Below are 17,273 nucleotides of genomic sequence, written 5' to 3'. Positions count from 1 at the left end.
ATGGCGTTGCGTAAAATTTCGTACTATTTGGAATGCCAGAGAGGGATTGTGCATTGATATGGACAGCTGTTGATGGAAATGATGACTGGAGAGGGTTACATTTCTTTTTGTTAAGCCAGGTTAATCTTGAATATTTTTCCCTTGGAAAATTCTTTCGAGACGGTATCTCCATTCATTACAGCTTCCTGTTGCAACCTAGCAGGATGTGTGCGTAACAAAATGCTCTGACATCCGACCGGTAGGCTAGGCGCGCCGCAGCAGAAATGCAGAAAAACCAAATGGTAACGATGATAACTTGGTGATTATTTATTATCATGCGTTTTGTTTGGTAGGCTGTCTTGAAGAATCTCAAAGCAAAAATGTATCAAAGTTGAGTTAAGTTCCATGATTAAACCCTTTTTATCTCATGGACATCGGTACTTCATTTCATCTAACAATTATCACAACTTCTTAGGGCCGTCTTGAAGAATTCTGAAGCGCAAATTAATCAGTGAGCCGATTATTGTTATGAAATCCTTCCTTATCTAACAATTATCACAACTTCTTAGGGCCGTCTTGAAGAATTCTGAAGCGCAAATTAATCAGAGGCGAATCGAGTTTCATGGTCAAGACCTTCTTTTTCTAGTCAACCTCAGAACTTCCTTTTTTTGGAAAAATTTTGAAATGCAAATGAATCAGAGGTGTGCTGATTTTTATCATAAGCACTGTTCTTTATCTAGCGAACATTGGACCTTTCCTTTATCTTAAAGAATTTTGGAGCACAAATTAATCAGAGGTGAGTCGAGTTCCCATGAAACCCTTTGTTCCATAACAAACTTCGCAACTTCTTAGGGCCATCTTGAAGAATTTCCTCAAAAGAAAAAAAAAATTCCTTTGCAGCGCTTTGTATCCGCAAGGAAAAGGCGCTATATCAAATATATTTTTGTATTGATTTGATTAAAAAGGAAAGGGGAATTCCTTTCATACCCCACCCAGCCGCCTTTACAATAGGCACAATATCATGATTTTTTCTTTCAAAACTATAAGGGAAGATATAAGATGGGTGAAATAGTACTGCAAAAAGATGCAGCAATTCTGGGGGGTCGCTACAAGATATATCCACTGGACATTGTTGTAAGTGGTCTTCCTACCCATGAATAATAAAAAAAAATAATAAATTAACTATATTTGTATGACAAACGAGTTCAAGGCAATGTGACATACTATTCAGATCCTGAGGTCGTCTAGAATGCAAAGTTTCACTATTGAAAAATGGAAAATCTTCTCTTTCTGTTGATTCACTTTCTCGCATGATAATTTGACTTTAAAAAAGAAAAGAAATTTAAGCCATTGTTATAACATAATTAGAGAGGACCCCTTCCCTGAAAGATATATCTGTGGTTTAAAATATTCCAAAGTACGAAACGTAAAATTGTCTAGAATTTTCAACATAAAATATGTAACTTACCCATGGAGTAGATATACTGTGAAATGTCTATGAAATAGAAAAGCTGCATAGAATTTTCATTTCAGGGAAGGGTGGATACAGCCCCCCCCCCCTGCTTTCCGACAGACTGACACCGGATCCCTTTCTGGCTCAGCTCTCTCATGTCTGGGTCATTACGCTAATGAGCGTGTGTGTATATCAACTAGAATAGCGGTAGAAGTATAGGGGCGCACTGTGGGCAATTCACTGTACTGGGCTATTTTGAGCACCTCGTGACTGGGGGAGGGGGGGGGGGGGCTGGGAGGCCCCCCCCCCCTATGATCTCGGCCGTCGAAAGTCCGATGAACACGAAAATTTGCATGTTTGTAGATATTTACGTAAGGCCAAGATGGTATAATTAGTTTTTTCTTATATGCACATTTTTGTCGTTATAACCTAATTAATTATGCAAAATGCTAATTTTATGCATTTTACAGAAAACTCTACGTATCTATCTGTAGACTTTTGAAAAATCTTGAAAATGTATTGAATAAATGTTTCCTTCATCTCAAATTCACGAGATTTCATTATTTCTATGATAAAAAGAAAAATTTTATTGGTTTGTTTCTTGATTTGAGTAAGGCTTTTGATACTCTAGACCATTCAATTCTTTTTCATGAATTAGAAAATTATGGTATTCGTGGTATTCTTTTAGATTTATTTCAAAATTATTTAACTAATCGTAAACAATTTGTAGTTGTCAATGGTAATGAGTCTTATTTGAGTGCTGTAGGATGTGGAGTGCCCCAGTGATCCATTCCTGGTCCACTTTTATTTCTCATTTATATGAACGATATTTGTGCATCATCTCAAAAGTTGGAATATATTTTATATGCCGATGATACCAGTGTCTTTTTTTTAATCACCCTCTCAAACAACAATATAATACTGTATTATGCTTTATTACTGTTTTGGTGGCAGCACCAATAAAGCCTTTGGCTTTCCTAGCTCTCTCCACAATCATATATATTTTTGTTGTTGTATTGTATTGTAAATGTTTCTCTTTAACTTGTATGCTATGTTTTGTATTTTATATGTTTGTTATGATGTTTTTATGATGAATGAAATAAAGTTCAATTCAATCAAATTCAATTCAATTCAATATTTGAAAAATGCATAGGTTACTTTGCATAAATTATGAATACGCATCCATGAATATCAAATCTGGAAATATACAGGGAACTAGAATCATTACAAAACTTGTCAGACTCCACTTTTTGAATGTTAATTGAAACTCATTATACATATGAAACTTCTTTTCTAACACAAAATAGTTATTATGTAACTAATAATGATAATTATGCAAATTTGATGCGATTTACAAATATTTATTTTCTTTTGTATTTTATTGTTTTTTTTATTTCTTATTATATCTATTGTTTTATTTCTAATGTATTCTTTTGTTCTGGAATACATCCAAGTTACTTTGAGAAACATATAAAAGCAATTTGATATCAATTCATATCTCCCACTTAGGAAGAAATACATCTAAACCTGTATTCACATTTCTGCTTGTACATGAATATATGCAATTATTGGAATTCAAAATTCCAAGCGGTTGCGGCGCGATCTCTGAAAATGTCGAGGGGGGGGGGGCCTGGGAGGCCCCCCCCCCCAGTACAGTAAGGGTTAAGGGAACATTTGTTCCAATCTAAACCTAATGGCCCGAATTCATAAAGGAGGTTTGTCGACAAACCTTGGTTTTCGTGCGTCATTTGACGCGTCTCGACACATTTTTACAAACCAGGTTTGTAAAAAAATGCGTCAAAACGCGTCATATGACGTACATAAACCTCGGTTTGTCGACAAACCTTCCTTTGTGAATTGGGGTCATAGTGCGTGGAGTGGTGATTACAACCAATATAAACTTATATCCCTGATGGAAAATCGTCAACAAATTTTAACCTAAATAAACAAAAATATGAAGAAGAAAAAAGAAGAGAAAAAAGATTGTGAAATTTATTTCTTCATAGATTGGAGGGTGGCAAAGACTAAGGGTCACATTTTCCACCAATGTCCAGAACACCACCAAATTGTGACAAATTAAGAGAAAAATGGCAAGGGAAGATACATATTTAAGAAAAAAGGAAAAAAAAGAAAAAGAGGAGAGCAAGACCCTTTTTCATTAAGGCTATTCCACTCCCAAAATAATTTGCTTTTAAGAAAAACAAGAGAAACAGAGCAAAACAAATTTGAGTAAAATTGGATAACTAATAAGTTATTATTTTTTTTTTTGAGTATGAAAAACTATGGAACTTAAAAAATCACTCAACAAATTGCCAATTCAGTTATCAGTTTGTGACGTCATTGCCTCACTATTTATCAATTGCTTTATATATTTGTATCCAATTAACTTCCCTTTTTATGCCCAAAAACTTGATTTCCACAGGCCGTTGCCCAGGTTATATGATTTGTATCATATTGCATGCATGAAATTTCACAAAATCTTCTATGCACTTAAAAGAATTGATACTATTTTCTGAATATTGTTTATTCCTAATAATTCATTTTTAATTCCAAAGTTTCTCAAAATTCACATTTGTCATGATTTATCTGAAAAAAAATTACTCTATATTAGTGCATCCACACCAAAACATATCACTATCAATATAACTTGGATGCTGGTGTGAGGAAATAAGATTTTTAGGGGGAAAATTTATATTATACTTTTTGATTGGTATGTCTGATTTTTCTGCTTCTATTGAAACTAAGTAAGTTTTGGAGTGGACTTGCCCTTTGATCCTTTGATTTCCCACCTTTGAGAAAAGCAGTGAACGAATTTATGAGTGTGAAATTGTGAATAACCAAATTTTGTTCATGATTGTATTTTAATTTATTAAGCAACAAATCAGGTATGCATTGATTAAGAAATAATGGTAATTATGGTTTAGGACTCATCAATGTAATACAATAAACAGGCCCCTGATACCTTGGACTGTGAAGCTCCGGCAGACATTCCTGTGTAGAATCCATCATCCAGGCACACATCTTCAAAGGCCAAGATTCGTAAGTTCGGCAATGTGAAAAGACCTACTGCTGCTACACGTGACGATGATGCGTTAGCATCAAAGAACTTGCTAACACCCAATGTTTCACGAACCGAAGAACTTCTTCTTACCTGTACAACAAATATAATAAATCGAATTTTAGTATTCGATCTGTAAATTTTATTTCCGATATAATTTCTGTTTAAACTTTAAAGTAGTTTCGCATGTGTCCATTTGAAATATACAATTAGAAGAAAAAAAATAGACCATGGTGTATATTATTTTCACCACAGACAGCGAACGTAAATATACTAAGACCAAGAAAAGAATGAATCAAATGTTTGAAAAATATTAATTGAATTAAATTTGAGTTATATATAATCATAATGTGAATGTCAGAAATACTTTAACAAACGATAACGAATAAAAAATATTCAAATATAACATGACCTACATCAGATATTTAAGTTTGTTTGGTTGGGTGATCTATTTCCCGTGAAGGATGTGACTGTGGGTGTGTGTCCGTGTGTGTGTGTTTCATTGCTCTAAAATTGCCATGTGGTATTGTTGTCCTTCCTTCTTCTTTTTTTACAGAAAGTCAAGTTTTACACTTATATGCGGAAGAGGTAAAACGATGATATGACTCTCGCTCTTGTATGAGACTATAATTACACCTTGCAGCCTGCTATAATACCCAATAACAACAGGAGAACATGGCAGGTTCTAAAAGATTATCGGTCAGTAAAACAGAAAAAAAGACAACATATTGTGTAGGTCTCTTGTATTTGTATTTTCTATGTAGCAAAATTTGCATATAAACACTGGCGGCTCAGCAGATGACAGTATTCCCTCAACATCTGTGTTGACAGTATTCCCTCAACATCTGTGTGTGTCAGTGTGTATTGTGTTTTTACATACGTGTATCAATCAGATTTGATTATTTACATCTGGGGACAGACCTTTAAACGTCACCATCCGAAAGACGTGATTCAGCTTCAAACCTGCGTCCTCGGCTGAATCACTTTGTAACTTACATTGTTAGCTGGATTACAGGCGCACGCCACGACGCCTAGTTATAACATTTCACAACTATATAAATGAAAATGAGATACATCTATAATTCTATTCACGGAACTTACTACTTCTTTCCCTATTGGCTCCAGTGTGAAGACAAGTGCATTGATTGAATGATCTAACACAAGATATGCATTTGTCTTCAAAAGATTCCTGACGGGATCAATGGCTTCTGAATCATGACATTCAAAAGCAACCTTAAAGATGAATCCCATGTCATCAACTTTCTTGCATAGAGCTTCCAGGACCGACTTTCCTACTTCACCTCCATGAGCTGCAGTGAAGTACAAGACATATCTGAATTCCTCGTACCGGTCGTTTTTCAAAAGAGTGTCTGCCATGATTCTGTTGAATTCTCGACAATCTTTGTGGAACAGCGATGCAAGGTGGAAACTTGCTATGTACTCCTGCAGCAACTTATGAGGAAAAGAGAATTCCTGGATGAATTGCTTTCGCTGACTTTCTCTGATTTGCAAGGGTGCTGGCCTTTTTTCCATGCTAAGAATCCCGACCTCGCATGCAGTCGTTGCAGCTTCTGTGCATAAGCCAAACGCGTTTTCATCAAAGATGAGCTTTTTATCCAACAGACCTTGAAATGCGATACAACCAAGCTCTTTCATACTTTCATCAGCTTTTTCCATGCGGCTTCCATAGCCCTCTTCTAATTCATTTTGTTTGGAAGAGTATTGCTCTTGAAGTGAGAAGACAAGACGCTTCAAGAGTTGCGAGAATGTTTCCATTGCCTGAATATTTTCCCGCCCAGATGGCGTTTTCCACAGGCAACATAGCATACAGCAGAATATCGGGAACGGTGCCATGTACTCAGAAACCACTTGGTTTGTATTAATGAAGTCAATGAGGGTCGAAGCAGACTGAGAATCATCTTTGAAATAGTTTTTAATATATGTTGACATGTTTTTCTTTGTGAAGCCCTTAACCTTACCAAACGTATAGTGGTCATTAATCGTCACGATGCTCTTGATCTGATCAGCTCCAAAAGGACGGGTTGTGATGACAACTGGGGTATCAATGAATCGATCTCCTCTTACGATCGATACGATAGCGTCATTGCAGTTTGGCTTTTTGATGTTCATATGTGCCTCATCTAGTCCGTCCAAAAGGATTAGAACTTTTCTCGGATTTTTCCTCACATATGCGTCGACCCGTTCCCCTTTTATTTCTGAGTCATCTGGGAAATGGGCCATGACAGTATCCCCAAAGAATCGGCTCTCTTTAATCTCTCGAAATGATTCAAGAAAAAGCAGATTGATTTCTTGAAGAATTTTACCCTCAGCCCAATCAAGAGCTATCTTAGCAAACAGCGTCGATTTACCTACACCAGCTTCTCCAATGAAAGCTAATCGTGTTACAAAACCTTTCGGTGTGTCAGTTTTTATAAAATTAAACAACCCATCATAATCTATTGGCTCCTCCTTTTCCCCTTCCAATCCCAAAATCAGGACGAGACTGACATAGATGTGCTGAAGCCATGTCCGTGACTCAGAGTCCACAGGCGATGTTTTGATCTGACCAAATTTCTTGCGATATCTTCTTTTCAGTTGTTCTCTTAATTTCATCATGTCCCTTGGCATCGCCTCATTGTCACCTGAGGAAAAAGAGAAGAGCATCATTGCAAAATAATGATGTAAGAAAATTCGATTCTTGGTTTGAAATCACTGCCAAGGAAGTTGATAATGTATTGCTGTTTCTGTAAACAGGTTCTGCTGATTAAGTATGGGCTAAGGATAAACCTGGCATACAGACCCCCTCCCCTTAAAATTAATAAAATCAAATTTGCAGTGGGTATGCAGGGCTGTCTTCAGCAGCCAAGGTTCTAGCTTTTTTTTCAGTCGGGTGGGATTCTCTCTTGGTTTATCAATCTAGCTGGATATGCCACTGGCTCAGATTTATATGCGTATAAGTTAATGATCGTGGGACTTTGCTTTTAAATGCGCAATTTCAGAGGGGTAGGAAAAGAAAAGCAAGGACAGTGTGAGTGAGAGAATGGTTGTCAAGACGCCATGTGTATGGACATTTTGACCAGTTATTGACTGAAAACCAGAAATAACAGTTTCTAGGGAGAATTGAACGGTAAATTGTTTCTGAAAGCTCTTACTAACATTATGGCAATACTATGTAAAGAGACTCTTATCTACCCTTATGAGATAAATTATCAATAATGGTGTGTCATTTGTTTCACCGTGCAGTGTGAAAGTAGGACTGTAGGAAGTTACTAAAAACTTACTTAAACAAGTGAGTTTGAAAAGTAAGTTTGAAAAGATTACATCTGACAATTTAATATATTCCCAAATTTTAGTTTCAATTAATTATTATGGGGAAGGTGGCTGAATAATAATGACAACTTTACAAAACCGTATTCAGAGGAAAAAACAGCAGAGAAAACACATTAAATGGGGAAAATCTGTTAAATCCCCAAACAAACATTTCAAAGACGTCAAATCATGAAAGGTATCCTGCTCAACAACGCTATAAAGGCAATTATACTGTTAAAAGTACAATTATTAAAGCAAATACAGGTGTCAAAGTCAGAAACTGTTCACAAGCTAAAAAATATGAGCATTGTCCATTACATTATACCTAATATGTGTTATCAATTGATTATTTTTAACAATAATGAGAAATTTACAGCGTTGGGGGCCAAAAGTTAAAAAAAAAAAATTGAACTCATGATCTTGATGGCAAAATTTCACATCAATTCTATAATGATGTGAAAGAGGACGTCATTAAACACACACTTCTGCAAAGATTTACCCCTAAAATGTTTTTGAAGATGAATATTGTTCTGGAAAACATTGACAATAATTCCGGAAGTGCCTCGTCCATAAATTGCGCATTCACTATCTTTCGTAAATAAAGCTAGATTGGATCAAAGATAATTTTGTTAATATTATCAATATTACCTCACATAATTTTTTTGTGTTAACTCGATGATAGAAGGGGTTAATTTTTTTAAGCCAGTTTCTTTTGTAATAATTGCATGTGCAATCAAACGGAGTGCTCCTCTCTGGACTGCCGTGAGAGCAGTTTGAGCTTTGAAATAGATACTCAGATACAAAGAGAAAATGTTTTACCCTTTTTTAACATTCAGTTATTATAAAAACAAAATAGATTTCTCACCTTTATTTTTGGAACGGTCTTCTGTTTGTTGTACAGTGAATTTTGCAGATTCTGCTGATGATATTTAAAAAAATAACTTTTAATAGTACTAAATAACAATTTCTAATATTGTGGAAAGGTTTGAATATCTTATTATCATGTACTTGGTGTAATGATTCTCTTGTATCTCTGCCTCACAAAAAAGATTCAATTGAACTATGACCTGAATCTTCTAAAAGAGGTTGATATTGTGAACAGTAATACAAATTTGATATTTTTGTGGTGTTTTTTTTGGTTAAAACTACAACCAGCCCTGACAACACTACACTTGTTTACTTTTCGTTTGGTACAAACGAAAGATCAATATTCTGAGTAAATATGATTTATTTAAATTATCATGACGTTCTTGATTGGAAATTGAAAATAATGATTTTTGACAGACAAGACATTTTACTAACTCAGATTTGCTGAAATATTTTAATTTTGGACAAATATGTTACACGGAAAAAGTGCCCTGAAGGAGTCATTTTGAAAGATATTCAAGGGCCAAATCTGAGAGGTCTCAACATCAAGTTTTCCTTCGAAAATGTTTGACTACCTGAATACCAAATTTGATACTTTTATCCCAAGATGCACAATTGGCCTTAAATTTGACGTTAGGCCGCCCCACTATCATTTCCATGATCTGCTTTGGTTGTTGGCTTATTTTCTGTATGAAACACATTATTGAACCATTGTCTCTAAAGAATCTCTTACCGGGTACGGAAGTGCTTAGATATTGGTCTGCCAGGTTATCAAATCCAGCTTTTACTAGTGCAGACCTCAATGCCACCTTTTCAGTCGAAGGTGTGTGTCTATTTTGCCACATCCTGAGCAAATCCAATGTTCCCATATAATTCCCTCCTTGATTGGTGTTTTCTTGAATCGTGCGACCAATATCTCCAGGCCCAAATCCCAAGGCTTTTCCAAGATCATCGATGTCTGAATTTTTGTACAGGGCCTTGGCTATCTCCTTCAAGATGTCGTCGAAATCAACATTGGCCACTGAGCCCATTCTGTATATAGAATATGTATAGGTAGGAAAGGAAACCGTGTTGATTATATATAATCGTTACATAGTAAAATTGCAACATCAACAAGATTTTAGCAAACAGTAACTGCAGCTGCTTTGTCGCTTCCACCTCTAGTAAGCCCGCCTTTTTTGGAGCAGCTCTAAAAATAGGAAGTTGCTTGGATGGTTTGACTGTCTCTGCCCAGTTCTGAAGCATCATCACATTACCATTACTTGTCTTTCTACCTCCTGCCCAATTCGTATCTAATGCCAGTTTGTTATCAGGAATCTGGACTCCAAGCTCAATACCAAGCTTCATTAAATCACCATCATCTGATATAGTGTTTGCTACTTTGATGATATCATCGAATCCATGTGTTTGACTCAATGTTTGACCGCTGGAATATAAAAAGCACAGAATTAAAGCATTTTAAACTTAAAGTTATACTACACAGATAATCAAGCCTTCTATTCATTGGTTATCACAAATTCCATAACGTCAAAAATTTAACAAAATATTCTAATCGATTTTCAACTCCTTCCTGCTTTATATTTTATGTCACAGGTTTTTGAAGTCATTAAACAGAGTTAACCTCTCTTCATTTCCAAATTAAACCTTATGTGAGCTGGTTGTATTCTTGGATTTAATGACTATTTCAATACTTCAAATATACTTAATCAGGTTAGTGGTGGTTTCAATCAAATAGAATATGAAATATTTTAACTGAACCATTAATTCATGTTTTAGACTGAGAAGAATTCTACTCTTTTAACTGCAATGTCGTTCTCTTACGATATAGAATACGATCCCTTCATGGGGCTTTCTATAATAAAAACAGCTAGTTTTTATATAGCGCTTTTCAGGACCGAAGGCCCTCTCAAAGCGCTTTACAGATATATATATTATTACCCCGGTCATTGGATTCAGGCTTACCCGCACACAGTATATGCACATTCTTCACTCCCTGGGAAGCATTCCAGCCAGGCGTAATTTTTACAAGCGCACACTTGCTAATCTAAGCATATTAACTTTCGCATCCTACCGGGTACCCAATTAACATCTGGGTGGAGAGTGGCAAATGTAGATCAATGTCTTGCCAAAGGACATTAGTGCCGCGGTGGGACTTCAACCGCGGACCTTGTGATCCACAGTCCGGTGACATATCCACTCGTCAACGACACCTATATATATATATATATACATACAGGGTGTATATACGTATATCCTTTCTTACATAGGTGTCATTAAAAGACGTTAAAAGATGGGAGTTGTTGCTACCTTGTTTGGCGTTCAACAATAAGGGATAGAGCAACGTCGATCTGGCGCTGCTCAGTGGCTGCCGGGCTCACGATCAATTGGGCAAAAAGAATTTCCGTTTCGGTTTAATAAAATTTGGAGTGGACTATTAGGCTATTATAATGATATAATAGACCAGCCAAACATAACAAAAAGCCTCTAGAAAAAGATTCCATGGCATGTTATGGTAATGCATGCAGGGTTGGCAATTTCCCGAGAAATACTGGGAAATACTGGGAAATGATCATAATGCGAACAAACACTATTGTACAATGGGTATAGAGGGCAATCATGTCACTGATGGCAATATCTCTCATCTCACTAAATTCCATTTTTCAATTAGACTTCAAATGTTTCTTAGTTGTCAATTTTCAATATCTTCAAATATTTCTTTCATCTCACTAAATTCCATCTTTCAATATCTTTACATATTTCTTAGAAGTTAAATTGCTCGTTTGTACATTTTATTCAACTTGTAGGTACTTGCTCCCTCTATATAGAAAACAATTATGCCTCAGCGGTGCCCGTTGGTCCCCCATGATCCTCTTTATCCTATGTTAATTGAGTGACCACACTAGGAGGTCTAATCCCTCCTAGCTAAACTAGTGCAGACAGGCTTTAAAAGATATGAATTCAAGACGTGATCTCCTGTTGGCTGCCCATGATTTCTCAATCTCATCGCAGTGGATGAAAATCATATCACTCTGAAAAGTTTTGTTTTTGAATGTTCTAAAACAGTATACACAGTCAAAGATAAATTCTTGTATAGCTAGTACAACAATGTACTATACATGTACATGTATATAATTACGGTCAGGCTCCATTTTACAAAATACATCCAAACTATGACTCAAGAAAACTTAGTTAAAGAACAAACAAACAAACACCTATTTCTGATGAGCAACATACAACTGAACATAGATAGATAGATAGATATTGGTTTCCACGATATCTCATTTACAAAGAGTGTAACAACATATTGAAAATGATTATAATATACATGTACATATATTACCGGTACACACTATTCAGAATATTGTCCATTAAGTTGAACTTAAGAGATATAGTGGCGGAGCCTATGGAAAAGCAGAGCTTGTTGTGGATAGGCTCCTTAAACTACAAATGACATAATTAACTAAAGTAGAGTTTATAAAATACAAATACACGCTAAAACAGGGAAAGTGAGATTACAGGGATACATGAACCGATACTCACAACTAACTACAAAAGACAAGGAAAAGGGAAGGGAATATATCTGCAGCTTATTGAAACAATATTACAATATAGTTTGTTCTCGATATGAGTATATTATAAACATAGTTGGTATAGTCATACCGTTAGTTACTCATTGTAATGAACAAAAGTATACAGCTTGGAGACAAGAATAGTCAGGTATGAGGAATGACAACATGTGTTCAAATAATAACTTTTCAATTTTCTTCTGAATACATGTACACTTACAGACCTTTCAATCACAGAATCGAGAGAATTCCAGAACTTAGGACCTGTATATATTAAGGTATTTTGAGCAAAGCGTGTTCACGTTCTAGGAAGGTGATAGAAAAAACACCTGTCGGGTAGGATATTCGTGGACTTGATTTCTTTTCTTAAACAAATAAGATAGTGCCTGGGGCAGTTCGTTGTTATTCAGCTGAAACATGAGGCAGCCTAATTGTAAATTAAAAATATCCTGAACTCTCAGTACTTTAGTATTAAAAAAAAGAGGGCTCGAGTGATTACGAATAGGAACATCGCAAATAGGTATGTTGCAAATTGTTCGTATTGCTCTTTTTTGAACAACCAAGATTGTTTGTCCAGTTGAAGTTTCAATGAACTACCCCAGGCAAGAATACCATAGTTCAAGTAGGCAACATAAAAGTAGAGTACAACATTTGCAATACATATGATGGAAACACAGGTTTCAGTTTGTATATCACACCAGCATTTCTTGATAGTAATGAACACAAATAATTTGTATGTATTTCCAGGACATTTTATCATCGATAAACAGGCCAAGAAACTTGGTCGATTTTACTTTCTTAATTTTAACATTGTTGAAATAGATATCTCCAGGTAAATCGGAGATTGAATTGCTAAATAATATAAAATTAGTTTTTTTCCAAGTTCAGTGACAGTCTATTCGCAAAAATCCACTGTGCAATATTCTCAAGTTCCGAATTTACAGTTTCAACAAGAATTTGAGGATTCTGATGAGAATAAAATATGTTTGAGTCATCTGCGTATAGTATAAATGACAATAGTCCGGACTAAAATTTGAAGTCATTTATATATGTTATGAATAGTAGAGGCCCTAAAAGAGATCCATAAGGAACATCGCACGTGACAGGCTTGACACTCGATGCAATCCCATTTAATAAAACAAACTATGTACGACTACTGAGGTAACTTTTGTACCACTCCAACGCCTTACCCCTGACAACAAAATGCTGAAGTTTTTAAAACAAAATGTTATGATCAATTGTGTCAAATGCCTTGGAAAAATCCAAAAATAATCCTACAGTATGACAGCGGTCGTCAAGAGCGGACGCAATTTTATTAATAAAAAGTAGTATAGCATGAGAAGTAGAATGATCACATCTACTTTCGAAAAAGAAACTCAAATGTTTGGATTACATAATACTTCATTGCCTTGTTCACACATTGAAATAGGTGACGCATAAGGCTTTTGACATTGCTCGAGGTTGATTTTTAGAAAGTAGTTACAATAGCGTTGTACACAGCTATGTAATAGACCCTCTATAGTTCATAACAATGGCAGATTGGGAGGAAGAGGCATAACTAGCTACATGTAATGCCCCCTCTCCCTCCAGCAACCCAAGTCAAAGTGGCATACTTTAACTACTCAACCACCCACAAATGTCCTCCTTCAAAATTTTGAAGAGAATGGGGTAACTGTGCTTTCCTTTGTTTTGTTTGCCTGCTCTTCAGATATGTTGTGTACCCCTCAAATCCCGGATCCTATAGCACTACATGCATGTGCATGTACGTCCAATGATAAAAGTGGTATACTGGGTAATTCACACGACCCTTAAAGCCCCAGTGTCCTACTTGTAGCTAATTGCTCCCTCTATATAGAAAACTTCCCCAATCGGTGCCTGTTGGTCCCCAATGATCCTCTTTTTCTTATGTTAGTTGAGAGCTGAGTTAATGAGATAGCCACCTGTCAGTGACCTCGCTGTGTAGTCTAATCCCCTCTGGCCCAGTCGTATTGACGGTCTTTAATCCAAGGGTTCAGGGGGGGGGGCCTTATACATGTATCTAAAGTGCAGCTAAACATGTCTGTACCTTTCACTTGGTGTGTCATCACTCGAGGGTTCAGTCATCTCTTCGGTTCGCAGCCTACATGCATTTCCCATCGTGCTGAGGAGAAATGTCAACATATGAATACGTATATGAAAAATATAGAGAAAGTATAGAGATACATATATGAAAAATAATCACAAACATGGGCTACACCATATGGGGGTTCAATGTTTGTCTGGGGCATATGCATGTACACTGTTGGTCAAAATGGTGGAATAATTATTTTTACCCCAATTTATGGAATGATTTTGCCAATGATTTATTCCTAATAGATCTAAATAATAGTACACATTCTCAGATTTTATTGAATAATAATCTGTGAGTGTTTGTTTTGCGTGACTGCTAAAGCATGTGTGTGCTACTATGCCAATAATAATTACAGTGCTTGTATAGCGCCTAACACTTACTTTGTCAGAAGTCTCTAAACGCTCTACAATAATGCAGCATAATTACCCTGGCTTTAGCAGTGCAGCTGTTACGCGCGCTGCGTTTCAAGGAATAAATTCCTACCAGGTACCCATTTACCTTACCTGGGTGGAGTGTGGCAAATATAGATCAATGTCTTGGGGACCTACTCAACTTGGGGACCTACGTCCTTAGGTCATAACTGACAGTAATGAGGATTAATGCCTCATAAAATGAGGGCACTAATAAATCATATCGACACGGTTTGATCCTGGGGGCTCAAATAAAGTAAATAAAATAAAAGTAACGAGGCCACTGCTTAGCCAATGAATCCTGACTGTATACAGCGGCTAGGGTACTTTGCCACTGCACTGCATGCACTCGATAGGGATTGGGATAGGGATTTACAGCCACTCTCACACAGTCTCAAAGTTAGACTTCATTGTGAAAACTTTACTTTGAACGATTGAACGATTATACAAATTTATTATACATGGCCAGAATAACCACAATCCAAGCTTTGGTAATTCTCCGGATGCTGCCCAAAGTAGAGAAAAAGCCTGGAAAGAGAATAGTTACGCATTGTTAGTGTTAGGGTTAGGTTCAGGCCGTGAGAGTGGGTTAGGGCACTGGCGCACTGAAAGGGGGGGGGGGGGGCTGAGAGGGCAGTTGACTCCCCAAATGAAATTCAAAGGTGGTTTACTTCTAATTCGATACCCGTGATTTACAAATGTTGCTGAAATGAAATGATTTTCCGGATTTTTTCTCACTTTTTTATAATGTAAACTTTTGTATGTGTTTGTTGAACAATGACTCATTCCCAAGTATACAGTCGGGCAAAAAATATGCTTATTAAGAAGCCTACATGTCAGGACCTGCGGAACGGCGATAATCGGGGGGCTAGAGCCCCCCTCCTCCACTCACTTTTTTGAAAAAGAGAAATGGAAAGAAAGAAAGAAGGAATAGCGACCTGCCAGTGTCACAAAATAATGAGGTATCAGAAATGCTCATCTCGGACCGTAATTTATTGCCTAAAATCCCTGAGCTTCTGAAAGGCTTCGCCCCTGTACCCCAAGCCAATTAGTGACCTGCATGTGTCACAAATAAGGTATCAAAATATGCCCATCTGACCGTAATTAAATGCCTAAAACCCCTGAGCTTTCGGGGGCTCCGCCCTTTGACCCCCACCTGGGCTTTGCCCCTGGAGCCCACGCCAATTTACTCTCCACCCGCTTCGCTTGCTACGCTGTTCCTGGGCGTAAATACTTTAGCCCCCCCCCCCCCCATAAGTATAAGTTTGTTGACCTGAAATGACCTTTGACCGTGACTTTGTGACCACAAATTCTACTCACATGATTGAGGATATAAGCTTTGGTTTCCCAGTCACTATCTGATTTTTTTTATTTGACATTTTGAATCTGAGTTTCATTATAATTGTTATATATGTGTTTATTTATTATTATCTAAATCTAAGGAAATTTATACTAAAATAGACCAGTATGTTCACGGTTAGCACATTACTGCAATGACCCCGAATATCCACAGATCTTCAGAATATGAAGAGGTCCCACTTTGTACATTTTGAAATAATCACTCCTACAGCGATGGAGGTGCTATATAAATCAATTAGCCTTTGTTTCCCCGTTTCAAAGAATACTTCCACCTGTGTATCATAGAGTGCACTGAATGTGCAGGAATTAATAATGTGATAACTTTCATGAGCACGTATCCATTATTTCGTCTCCGTGTATTTCTGAATTTGTTCTGCAATGACCTTTATCTGCTCATGCTCAGACTGCAACCGTGAACTGGCTTATTAGGAGCTTAAACCAAACGATAATTGACCCACAATGTTGGAGATCTCATTCATGAAATTCGAATGTCAAGCAGAAAAAATATATATCGAAGCCTAATGTAGCCCTTGCCTTACTTTTTTTTTCATTTTTGTCCCCAGCGATGGTGGTTGTGATTGTGCGTGAAGGGGATCGCTTTGCTGTGGGTGTGTGTGTGTGTGCGCGTGTGTGTGCATGTGTTTGTGTATGTGTTCTTTTGCATTTGTGGGGGGGGGGGTGTTTTGTTAGGGTTGGGTAGTAAGGGCAGGGGTTATAGTTTCTTTCTTATCATAGCTGATTTCATTCCACACAAAAATCGATCGTTATATGTAAATTGTACTTGTATTGAGGGAATCGAATTATGTTATTATGATGAAAAAAAATGTATTTCGAAGAATTATTTGTATTGTTCCAATATTTAATAAATTTTAAATACACGTTACGGAAAGCAAAAATGAGAATGTGTGGGTGTGTGCCTGTGTAGTGACACACCAAGCAAACAATCAGCGAATCCTGACGTCCTTTTGACATTTGTTTTCAAGATGGAAATTCCTGCAAGACTCATTATTATATTTTAGTCTGCCAATGACATTGTGTGTAATTACTGTAAGGATCAAGATATAAGAAGCCGAATTTAGTTTTTGTTTTGAGGATACCGTAGATTGACTGGACTTGTTGTACAAACGTAGCTAGGCTTGTCACATGGAAACTACAGATTTGA

The 17,273-nt window shown here is 36.7% G+C and overlaps 1 protein-coding gene across 1 annotated transcript; it reads right to left on the bottom strand.

The window, feature by feature from the left end:
- Window positions 1-5,525: 5,525 nt before the first annotated feature.
- LOC115921182 (NACHT, LRR and PYD domains-containing protein 3-like) lies at window positions 5,526-14,568 on the bottom strand. The gene is made up of 4 exons (XM_030978397.1): window positions 14,298-14,568; window positions 9,400-9,698; window positions 8,665-8,715; window positions 5,526-7,132 (listed from the first exon to the last, which is right to left on the bottom strand). The coding sequence occupies exons 1-4, from the start codon at window positions 14,390-14,392 to the stop codon at window positions 5,526-5,528; spliced, it is 2,052 nt and encodes a 683-aa protein (XP_030834257.1). The 5' UTR covers window positions 14,393-14,568.
- Between the last annotated feature and the right edge of the window lie 2,705 nt (window positions 14,569-17,273).

The sequence above is a fragment of the Strongylocentrotus purpuratus genome, unplaced genomic scaffold (genome assembly GCF_000002235.5).
Source record: "Strongylocentrotus purpuratus isolate Spur 01 unplaced genomic scaffold, Spur_5.0 spur5_scaffold_1, whole genome shotgun sequence".
NCBI lineage: Eukaryota > Metazoa > Echinodermata > Echinoidea > Camarodonta > Strongylocentrotidae > Strongylocentrotus > Strongylocentrotus purpuratus.
This window is presented reverse-complemented; position numbering and strand designations above follow the sequence as displayed.